The sequence below is a fragment of the Sinocyclocheilus grahami genome, unplaced genomic scaffold (genome assembly GCF_001515645.1).
Source record: "Sinocyclocheilus grahami isolate Dianchi unplaced genomic scaffold, SAMN03320097.WGS_v1.1 scaffold957.1, whole genome shotgun sequence".
Lineage (NCBI taxonomy): Eukaryota > Metazoa > Chordata > Actinopteri > Cypriniformes > Cyprinidae > Sinocyclocheilus > Sinocyclocheilus grahami.
In genome coordinates, this window is record NW_015506136.1 from 124,115 (window position 1) to 135,851 (window position 11,737).

At 37.3% G+C, this 11,737-nt stretch overlaps 1 protein-coding gene across 3 annotated transcripts in view; it reads right to left on the reverse strand.

Moving 5' to 3' along the window:
- kifap3b (kinesin-associated protein 3b) overlaps nucleotides 1-11,199 on the reverse strand; it is a 34,595-nt gene extending 23,396 nt beyond the window's left edge. For all 3 annotated transcript variants that reach the window (XR_001606274.1, XM_016249844.1, XM_016249843.1), the window contains exons 1-11: nucleotides 11,010-11,199; nucleotides 10,462-10,593; nucleotides 10,197-10,348; nucleotides 9,963-10,024; nucleotides 9,259-9,400; nucleotides 8,703-8,802; nucleotides 7,023-7,147; nucleotides 6,833-6,931; nucleotides 6,561-6,739; nucleotides 5,153-5,315; nucleotides 2,673-2,773 (exon numbers count right to left, since the gene is read on the reverse strand). Coding sequence is in view for 2 of the 3 variants with exons in the window: in XM_016249844.1 (XP_016105330.1) it covers nucleotides 2,673-2,773; nucleotides 5,153-5,315; nucleotides 6,561-6,739; nucleotides 6,833-6,931; nucleotides 7,023-7,147; nucleotides 8,703-8,802; nucleotides 9,259-9,400; nucleotides 9,963-10,024; nucleotides 10,197-10,348; nucleotides 10,462-10,593; nucleotides 11,010-11,041 (1,287 nt within the window). In the remaining variant the exon portion in view is untranslated. The remainder of the gene's footprint in view (nucleotides 1-2,672; nucleotides 2,774-5,152; nucleotides 5,316-6,560; nucleotides 6,740-6,832; nucleotides 6,932-7,022; nucleotides 7,148-8,702; nucleotides 8,803-9,258; nucleotides 9,401-9,962; nucleotides 10,025-10,196; nucleotides 10,349-10,461; nucleotides 10,594-11,009) is intronic.
- Between the last annotated feature and the right edge of the window lie 538 nt (nucleotides 11,200-11,737).

The window sequence follows — 11,737 nt, forward strand, 5'->3', positions numbered from 1 at the left end:
TTTCGTTGTGAAAGCGAAACTACTTTGTTTGGCCTTCCAAAAGAGGACACCACTAAAAATCAGTGGTTAAAGTTGTATTTACAAAACTGTTCCGGAACAGTTTAACCCAAATATTCAGATGTGTGCAGCACATTTTATGGAGGACTGTTTCCTGATCCTGGGAGAGTAGACTACAATGCCGGCTGTTCTGACTCACAGACTGTAAGTAAGTTTTTTATATTTAAAAAATTTGCCACTGATGATTTAAATGTGAGTTTTTTGGGCAGTGTAGAGTAGCACTTGTTGTTTGTCATTTCTCTGATCACAAATGCAGACATGGTTTTATGTTTACGCGGCGCGATGCAACGCAACGCGTAAAAAGACAGTATAAGTCATTATAATCCGTAATTATATCCCCACTGGATGCAACAAATGCCTCGTTTATAATGGGTTTTCATGTTTTTGTCTCGCCGCTCCGGCTGAACAGGGCATCACAGTATGGTAAGGGCCGTAAAATTTCCATCACACGCTTGAGGTATTCGGCCAATCTCAACGCACTGGATAGCTGGCCAATCAGAGCACACCTCGCTTTTCAGACCGATGAGCTTTGTAAAAATCGACACGTTTCAGAAAGGCTGGCATAGAGGAGAAACAATAATGTACAGTATGTGGAAAACAATGTGCTTTTTTAACCTTAAACCGCATAAACACATTTCATTACACCAAATAATGTTCTTTTTAGCAACATCATATGACCCCTTTACAATTAATAAACAGAATTCAGAGTATCCTGTAATGCTGCAATTAATTATACTAATATTTAATTCTAAACATACAGAAAAACATTCAAATTTCTTCAGTATCACCACAGAACACGTTTTGGCCATGAACATACAATCACAGATTTTATAATCTATATTAATTACCACTTGATGATAAAGAAAAAAACAACAATGCATTTCATTATCAGTTAGGAACCCTCAAGTGACGTAAGGTGCCTGACAGCGATGTAATTTAAGCATGACATTCAATAACGTCAATAACTGGAGGAAAGAGGACAGATAAGTATCTGGGCGTTAGTCCATGTATCGCTGTTCTCCATGTTCTTGGAGTTAGTTTGTGGAGTAAGTCTATGTAAACTGTGTTTACATGTCTTTTTAAAAATGGCGGGTTCTGGTGTTTCGTACAACATGCGTTTGGCCAATCAACGTACACTTATGTCACTGGTAGTTCCTATTGAGCGGAGTTAGAATCTACTGTGAACTTGAAGTAGGTGCTAATTTAGTCCCCTCAAAAGACATTCCTATGCATAAACTAGTTCCTAGTCCCTGCAGCGTGAACACGCCAAAAATCAGGTATACCAATAGTTACATGAACGATGAAAACATTTCTCTGGTGCGAAAGCCTCTTTACATTACTTCATTCTTGAAAAAAAAAGTCAGTAACATGTCACTATGATAAGAGAAGGGAATGATGTGTGTGTCCTGGCAGAAAATTCTTCCTTTTCCTGTTAACAATTCATTTTGGTTTGCTTTCTTTCAAAGCAATAGTTCACCCCCCCCCCCCCCCCCCCCCCCACACCCTTATTTTGGTCCAACCTTGTATGACTTTCTTTCTTCCATGGAACATTAAATAAGATATTTTGAAGAATGTTGGTAACTAAACAATTTCGGTTCCAATTGACTTACTTCCACTGAAATTTTTGCTGAACCGATGCAAGTTAATGGAAACCAAAACTGTTTGGTTACAAGAATTCTTCAAAATATCTTTTTTTACTGTATGTTTCACAGAAGACAGAAAGATTTGTAATGACATGAGGATGAGTTATAATTAGTGAATTATCCCTTAAATATTATTATTCAATATCATTTATTTGGTCATTTTAAAGGGATAGTTCACCCAAAAATGAAAATTCTGTCATTAATTACACACCTTCATGTCGTTCCAAACCCATAAGACCTCTGTTCATCTTCGGAACACAAATGAAGATATTTTTGATGCATTCTGACAGCTCTCTGACCCTCCCATAGACAGCAAGGTTACTACCACGATCAACGTCCAGAAACATAGCAAGGAGATCGGTAAAATAATCCATGTGATATCAGGGGTTCAACCGTAATATTACGAATCTACGAGAATACTTTTTGTGCGCAAAAGAGAGAAAAAAAAGGATTTTATTTAACAATCCGCATCACCCTGGTACCATTTTGGAGAGTATCCACTGAACGCAAACAGCGTATGTTGTTCTGTGTCAGTCGCACCACACAGATACGTTGTTTTCGTTCAAATCAAAGCACAAACAACGTAAACGTATTGTTAAATAAAGTTTTTTTTTTGTGCACAAAAAGTATCCTCGTAGCTTCGTAATATTATGGTTGAACCCCTGATGTCACATGGATTATTTTACCGATCTGCTTGCTACGTTTCTCGTGGTAGTAACCTTGCTGTCTATGGGAGGGTCAGAGAGCTGTCAGAATGCATCAAAAATATCTAAATTTGTGTTCCGAAGATGAACGGAGGTCTTACGGGTTTGGAACGACATGAGGGTGTTTTGTTATGTTTCTTTATATTATAACCTCTGTATTGGGCAACATGTGGAATATCTAATTCATTTAAAAAATAACCAACAGAATAATTAATTATGAAGAGCCCCAATCTCAATCAAAAGTGTATAAAGTGAAGAAAACACTCACCTGAGGAATGCAGTCAGTATACGCAAACATGGATTTAGATTTGTCGTCCACGCTGATGTGGTAGAGGATACGCATCGCTACGTGCTTGTACGTGTCATTACCTAAAGAAAAGACGAGAAAAAAACCTTCAGAGAGATTCACAATGCATGTAATCTTTCCAAGCGCTATCTAAATTGATCAGTCGTGGTCAGTTAGATCATGTATTTATACTGGCTCGTGCTGAGAGCGAATCATTTATCACAGAGATTATAGATAAGAGCATGTGGGGTATGTGATTACAATCCAAACTCAATCCACAGGGGAGACCGCAGATACACACGCACCACCCACACTCACGCTTCTCCCTTCAAACCCTTATAACACTATACACTAATAACACTTTACGCCCTCCTCCTCTTCTTCCCTAATGCCGATACTCCCCTGTGAGATAGGAAACACTCAGATAGAGCAATGTGATAATCAGTCATTATGAGTCCGACCGAGGCAGTCGGGACCCCGAGACACCCTAGAGCACATTATCACATCGGCGATTAGAAGCAGATGTGACCGCTGGGGATATCAGGATAAAAAAAGCAAGAGAGAGTGAGGGAAAGCAGAGTAGGTAAAGAAGAGGTTTGCTTAGTTTGTTTAATTGGGGACACAGGAGGCGGCATATATTTTAGTGGCATTAATAAGCGAGGGCCGTCCTGGGCGGGCCCTCGGTGGCCGGAACATGTGCTTCTCATTAGCGGAGACGGACTGACTTTACGACGGCAGCCAGGCAGCTCTTAAACTCAGTCCTAACTGCTGAAGCGTAAATGGCTAACCCATTGAAAAAAATGTGCAATTAAGCTCTTGGATGTAATCACGAGAAGGATTTACAAAGCAGCTTCGATGCAGAGGTGTCACTCGAGCTGGTCAGGAAAAGAGACGCATGTCATATGCATCAAATTACCAGAAATATTGTGGTTGATGCATGAAAAGTGCTGTTGGATTGTTGTGAACGAGTGAAAATGAAAACAGACACAAAGAGGAATTATTCTCCTATGACATGACTAGCTAAACTCATAATCACTGGGTAAATGTGTTTGGCTTTGCTCGATTCAGGATATCTGATAGAAATGGCCATAATTTAAGCCAAACCTCCATCATCTGCACCTGCACCAGCTTCTGCCAAAGCAGGTTTTTGGTTTCAGTGTAACTGTATATTCTGCAGCTTGTAAAAACAATCATTCTGATGTAGATCATATATTGGTTTTCAAACATTTCAACATTACTGATTTTCCAGCGCAAATCCTTGGATGCAACCTTAAATAGTCTCTTTCTAGTTTGAAGATAAGAGTGTACAATTCATATCTAAAGATAACTTTACTTTGGTAACCTTACAAATATCATTTTTCCATTAACTTCAGTCATGCAAGTTTTCTCTCATTTCGTGCTGGGCCAAAACGGTTTATTTCAAATGGAAAAGAGGAAAATGATATTCTCCAGTTGGTTTTTAATCTACTGCTTTAAGAAAGTAACATTTCTGGGCTTGGATGAGATGTGCAAAGAGTTGGGTTTACAAGGGTGTTTTCAAATAGGTCCAGGGAAGCCTATTAAGAAGGTGGTAGAGAGTGCACAGAAAATTAAAGAGGAAAAAAAATATGTATTATAAATAGAAATAAAGTAAATGTATTTAACATTATTTATAATTTTTCAACAAATTTGTCAAATTTGACACTACTCCTGTTTTTGATTTTAACAAATTGTTGGAAATTATGTGATTAATACAGTGACTGTTTGATTCAACTGATAGCCGTAGTTTTTAAACCGTAAGAAATAAAAAAACAAATAATAATAATAATAATTTATATATTACTGTTCAAAAGTTTGGGGCCAGTGTTTATTATTTTTTTTAAGAAAGGAATACTTTTTATTCATAAGACATTAAAAATATTTATAACTAGAATTCTGAAAAAAAAAATTATTATGGCACAGCTGTTTTTAAAATTGATAATGAAAAACGTTTCTTGAGCAGCAAATCAACATATTAGAAGGATTTCTGAAGGTTCATGAGTAATGGCTGCTGAAAATTTAGCTTTGCCATCAGAGGAATAAATTAAATTTTAAAGTATAATAAAATACTTATTTTAAAACATTTTATTTCAAAATATAATAAATACATATTTTAAATTGTAATAATATTTCACAATATTACTGATTTACTGCATTTCTGAACATAATGCAGCCTTGGTGAGCAAAAAACATAATTACATACATAAATACATGAAAAAAATCTTACCAACCCCAAACACCTGAATGGTAGGATATATACACATTCTACATCATTTCTAGCTGAGGGTTTAGGCAACATCCCTTGTAAAACTACTGTTGTGAAAAGTCCTTGGCATCAAAAATTTTGAAAACAGTACATAAACCCTGCTGTAAGCCTTAGCGCAATTCAATTACAGTGGAATGATGTTCCAATCTCATTATAATATGAACGTTAGAAGAGTTACCAAGCAGAGCAGTGAGTTTGGGCAGCAAACCCACATGCACCATTTTGGTGCGCAGACCCGTGTCAAAGGAGAGGTTGAGGAGAAGTCGCAGAGTGACGTTCATCAGGTCTTCCTGTTCACATGGAACCAGACAAGCCAGCTTCTCTACAGTGTCCATTTCAGCCTACAAACATACAAGTGAAATACACGTAATACGTTCAATTAGAGTCGAAAGAAGCAGCTACATAAAATTACTTTATAAACAGCTTAGTCTGGAGAAACAAATAAAATCATCTTTTTTTTTTCTCAGCTGCTTCTATAATAGCCAGTTTTTTTGTCCAACATGTGTTTTTATGTACAACATGATGAGAGATTTTCAAAGCCAAAAGTCCATTTTTTTTTAAGGCATACAGGAATAAAAACAACTTCTGTCTTGATAAATGTACATTCATAGCCAGAGTAGATTGATTCCAGGTGCACTGACAGTGGAGCAGTGTAGGACATCCAGGACGACCTTCAGCACAGCAATGACAGAAACTTCCTGCTATAAATGACCCCATAATTCTTCAGGACGCATTAAAGGTGCAGCTTTATGCTTAAATAAAATGCATCATATTTATATTTGATCAACATATACCAGTCAAAAGTTTAAAAGTTATGTTTGAATAAATATTTTTTTATTGATTGATTGATTTTCACACCTCTCACCAAGGCTGCATTTATTTGATTAAATAATAATACTGAGACATATTATTGCAATTTAAAAGAACAGTTGTCTTTTTTTATATAATTTAAAATGCAATCTATTCCCGTGATGGAAAAGCTGAATTTTCAGCAGCAATTACTCTCCAGTATTCAATGTTGCATGATCCTTTAAAATATGATTTTCAAATATTATCATTTATTATTGATGCACAATTTCTAATAATGTTTCTTGTTGAAAACAGCTTTAGCTGCTTAGTATTTTTGTGGAAACAGTGATATATTTTTTCAGGATTCTTTGATGAATACAAAGTTGAAAAGAAAAGAATTTGAAATTGAAATCCTTTTAAAACATCCTAAATGTCTTTACTATCTTTTTTTGCAGCAAATCAGCATATTAGTATGATTTCTGAAGGATCATGTGACACTGAAGACTGGAGTAATGACTGCTGAAAATTCAGCTTTATGATTACAGGAACAAGGTACAATTTAAAATATATTCAAATAGAATACAGTTCTTTTAGATTGTTATAATAGTTCACAATATAACCAGTACTGTTTTACATTATTTTTCATCAAATAAATGCAGCTTTTGTGAGCACAAGTGACTTCTTTCGAAAACATTCAAAAACCATAATCAGTCCAAACTTTTGACCAGCAGTGTTTAGTGATTTAATAACGCAAGAAATTGTATTTCAAAGCTTCTGATGTGTTTGGCCAATCTCACCATGTCGTTCTTGTTCTCCAAGAAGATGCTGAGCTTTTTGAGGAAGGAGACCACTAGCACCAGCAGCTCCTCATTGTCCCTCTCTAGAGACTTGACCAGCAGGTGCACAATGTTCTTGTTCCTCATCTTGAGCTCGGTGCGGGTGTCCTCAGACAGATTCAACAGCAGGTAGAACGCAACTAGAGTTGTCGGGAGGAAGAGGAATACATAATCAAAGCCTCATGGATGATTCCTACTGAACTGTGGCAAATAAAACATTTCACTTCCTGTACCTCGCAGCAGCTGCTCCTGTTTGACAAGGAGGCTTTGGTATTTCTTAAGGGTTTTCTCATACTCCTTCCGCAAGCTCTGGTTTTCGGGGTCCTCTTCACGTGGATATGTTAAGGAGTAATCTAGTTCATTTAACACATTTATTTTGTGCTATGCATTTTTTGATTGAACAGAGATTGATAAAAAGGATATAAGCCTTGCTCTTCTTCTCTAACTCATCTTGCCACAGGTCATATTTCTTCAGCTCGTGCTCGATGATGTTCATGCACAGCACGCCAATCTTATAGTGTGTAATGAGCCCGTGGAACTGCGAGAAACTGCAGGAAGAACACAAGTGGTGAGGGTCTGTCCTGCTCCGACCTCTCCTGGCACATTCGGCCAGACACTGATGTATGCGATACAATCGGAGAACTAGACAATGGCTGGTATGCAGAGACACCGAGACGGACGTGCCAGATGAATTTCATACTCTAGTCCTGATTAGTACATAAACAGAACGGAAAGATCGGGCCAAACAACTCATCATACATTTCAAATACATCCTTCAAACGTCAAAGTCATTCTAGCTTGCGGAAAGAAATTTCCACATTAGCCATCTGAAAGTGAGAGCCAAGGAAAACCATCAAATGAGAGCACACGCTTTCATAGCTCAAATAAATGCTGACAGCTATCTCAGTAAAAGCAGTAACCTGATCTGCAGCTACTAAAGATGTTTTGAGAGCGTATCAAGGTTTTCTTAAGGCTTTCAACCTTATACAAGAGCTATATCAGAATATCTGGTATGCAGTCTGCTTCTATAAGAAATTAAAAATGGAAGTAGTATATTAATCCTCCAAAACAGAATATGCTGCATACTTCTCGCTCTACACTACCGTTAAAAAGTTTGGGGTCAGCAAGAGTCAATGTTTTTAAAGGAAATTTCTTATGCTCACCAATACTGCATTTATTCGTACAGTAAAAACAGTGATATTGTGAAATAATATTACTATTTAAAATACCCATTTTCTATTTGAATAGGTTTTCAAATATAATTTATTTATTATTAAATTCATTTACTGAATTTTCGCAATAAAAGTGTCACATGTTCCTTAAGACATCATTCTAATATCATGATTTAGTGCTCAAGAAACATGTCTAATTATTAATGTTAAAAACAGTAGCGCTGCTTTATATTTTCATGGAAACCAAGATATATTCATATTTTTCAAGACAACAGCATTTATTTGAAATATAAATATTTTGTAACAATGTAGAAGTCTTTACTGTCACGTGTGACCAATAGAAAGCATCCTGTTAATTTAAGGAGAAAAAAAATTCTGGCCCCAATCCTTTGAACAGTCTGTACATATTTTCATACTCGACCTGTTATGAGCTATCTGATTGGCTAGGTAACTGGTCAGTCCTAAGGATGCCACATAATGTGTTTTTGTGTTCAAAAACAGCTGAATGGAGTGCAACAGATGAGATGTATTTTTAAAAGTTGAACCACAGTCCTACCATTCAATTGTGTAACTGTCAATAGTGTCTGCAAACCTCTGTTAGTCCCCATAGACACTTACAGATTACAATCAGAGCATACCAGGAAAATTGCTCACAGTAGGCGATTTAAAGTCCAAGTAAGTAATTGTTTTGAAATTTAATTTTGAAGCCCTGAATTAGTTGATGAAGCTGTGTTTTGACGGCTGCAGCGGTGATGCTAAAAGGGTTTGAATTTAGAGACGCCACTTCATAGAGTGAGTTGACTTCATGCTGACAGCACATTAACAATCAGCACACTAAAATCTTCTTCAAACATTGCCTACTCGATTCTGTTTCAGGCCCTTTAAAGCACAACAACTAAGACAAAAAATAAACTGTACAGAAATGATGTACCTTGAGAAGCAGAAGAAGACGTAGATGATAGTAGTTGCCAGCTCCACACTGTGTTTCCAGTCCTCTCTCAGGACCCGCGCAAGAGCTCCAAGCACAGTCTCTGAAAAACATCAAACTAGTCAAAAACAACTGCATAATCTGACAAAATCAAACATACAGTGGGTACGGAAAGTATTCAGACCCCCTTACATTTTTCACTCTTTGTTATATTGCAGCCATTTGCTAAAATCATTTAAGTTAATTTTTTTCCTCATTAATGTACACACAGCACCCCATATTGACAGAAAAACACAGAATTGTTGACATTTTTGCAGATTTATTAAAAAAGAAAAACTGAAATATCACATGGTCCTAAGTATTCAGACCCTTTGCTCAGTATATAGTAGAAGCTCCCTTTTGATCTAATACAGCCATGAGTCTTATTGGGAAAGATGCAACAAGTTTTTCACACATGGAATCCCTGCTGTTATGTGGCAGTTCATATGTTTATTATGACAGATTGTTGCAGAATAATAATAACACTGTTGACAGTGAATTGAGAACAAAAAAGAGTTACCATTATGCAGGAGCTCCTCCAGGTTATCAGGGTTACGGGCCAGATGGAGGATCAGAGTGGAGCCTCTAATCTTCTCAGTCATGCTTTCATACAACAGCTCAATATAATCATCGATTTTATTAATATTGGCCTCCTCATCAATCTGAAAAAAGTATTACGGTAATATATCAACTTTAGTGACAACTTATGACCATCTCAATCAAGTAACACATTGTTTCAAAGCAGCTTTACAAAAAAAACATGATGTTAATGTTTATAAAACCTTAACATCTTTCTGACTTAGTCAGATTTTACAGATTTGAGCTGGGCAATAATATAGTTTACATTTTCCAATGATTCAAGCAATCAAGCAGTTGAGACATGCTATATAATATATATATATATATGACTATAGAATATATTGCCTAATGTGAATAATGTACAGTGGGTACGGAAAGTATTCAGACCCCTTTAAATTTTTCACTCTTTGTTATATTGCAGCCATTTGCTAAAATCATTTAAGTTAATTTACATCTATTGTTGAGCGGTTTCAATCCGGTTTGAATTAGTTGGTAAAAATCACGCAGAACAGACTAAAGCAGCTATCATGTCAAATTAGGTAAATGTGTGAACTGTATTAAAAATGACCATAATTTAACATGTTTAATTAATCACGTGTGAACACATTCACTTTCTCAAAAATGTGTAACTTAAAATGTGCGTACTTCCATTCCTTCAAATGGCAGAAGTTCTCTAGGTTTCGATGGTTTCTTTTCCTTCTTCTCCACTAAGGACATACAACATGAAACAACAAATGCTGTCACCATGTGATATGATTCATGAAAACAAATAGATAAATAAACATTGCTAAAACAAATAGATTGTAGGTTGCTCGTCCAGCAAAAAAAAAAAATCGATATTGTTTACAGTTGGGAATTAAGTTTTAAAAAGGTATTTACATTTACTGCTGGGCTTCTTTCGGTTCTGTAAATACAGCAGCAGATGTTCCACCTCCGCCAGCTTTGATGGATGAATGATTTTACACTCTTCCACCACCTTTCTGGCCAGGGCAGATACATCAGTGCTGGCATTCAGACTCCTCAGACGGATGCTAAACAACAAACACAGAGAAAATGTAAAGAAAAGTTGAATTATATATATAACAATGGAGAAGGTATGCGTGTGTGAACATGCTGTATGGGTAAACAGCTTTTCTCTGCTTACATTTTCTGGCACTCTTTCTTCTCCTCATGCCTGGCATTGCCCGCCTCTCCTAAAATGGATGCTTCCACTTCATAGTACACCACTAGAGCCTTTTCTGTTGGATGCACATCTATATCACCAGTCCTACACTTCCTAATAGACACAGAAGAGATCAAGATCGGATGTGACACTGAATTGCATTAAACACTGGCAGTGTCTCAAACCCTACAGTGAGCTGCCAAGCCTAAACAGCATTACTGGGCAAAGTAAGAGCGTTCATCACAGCTGCAGATGACTAGGAAACCGCACAAAAATGAGCAGAGACACCGGTATCATAACGGGATGGTTACAGTAGGCCACGCCCATCTGCAAGTGAATTTGACCCAGATTTACGTTACGACTATAGAAAATATAATCAAATAATCAAATAAAAAAGGGTAAACTCCTAGATTATAATATACACACGATATATGCAGTGCCTCCCCTTTAATAGATGGAAATAACCAAATGAGCATAACGCTATCATATTGTGATGTACGTTGAAGCTAAATGTTAATTGCAGTCGTTACCGTTGCAAATACTGCGACTCGTCCGGCTGCATTTTATTCCGTTCATGTGAAAGCGAGAGACGTCGGTTTGGCTGCTGTTCAGGCTGTTGACATGAATGAGAATCAAAGCATCGCTCATCCGCACTGTACTGCGTCTGACTGATCCGCTCTCACTGAAGGGTCGGCGAGGGACAGACGCCGGAGCTGAGCGCGCTCGCCATCTGCAGGACCGGAGCAAGACGAGGAGGAGACCAAATACTGTCAGGCCAAGGTTTGTGTCTCTTTAAAAAAATATTTTCAGAATTAAAGGGGTCATATGATGCTTTTTTTAAAGATCATTATTTGGTGTATTTGGTGTAACAGAATATGTTGACATGCTTTAATGTTCAAAAAACACATTATTTTTCAAATACTGTACATTATTGTAGGTCCTCTATGCCCCGCCTCTCTCAAACGCTTCGTTTTCTACAAAGTCCCTCCTTCCGACAAGCGCAGTCTGCTCTGATTGGCCAGCTGACCCAGTGCATTGTGATTGGCCGAACACCGCAAGCACTCGTCGGAAATGTAACGCCCCTTACCATAATCGCCAGCTTCATCTTTCAAAATAAATGTAAAGACAGAGCCCGAAAGGGGAACGGAGTCGCGTGACAGACACAGTGATAAAGCTGGTATGTGTGAAGCCATGGTTAAGGCATCTGACTCCACTGTGATGTGTGTGTGTGTCTCTCTCTCTCTCTCTCTTTCTCTCT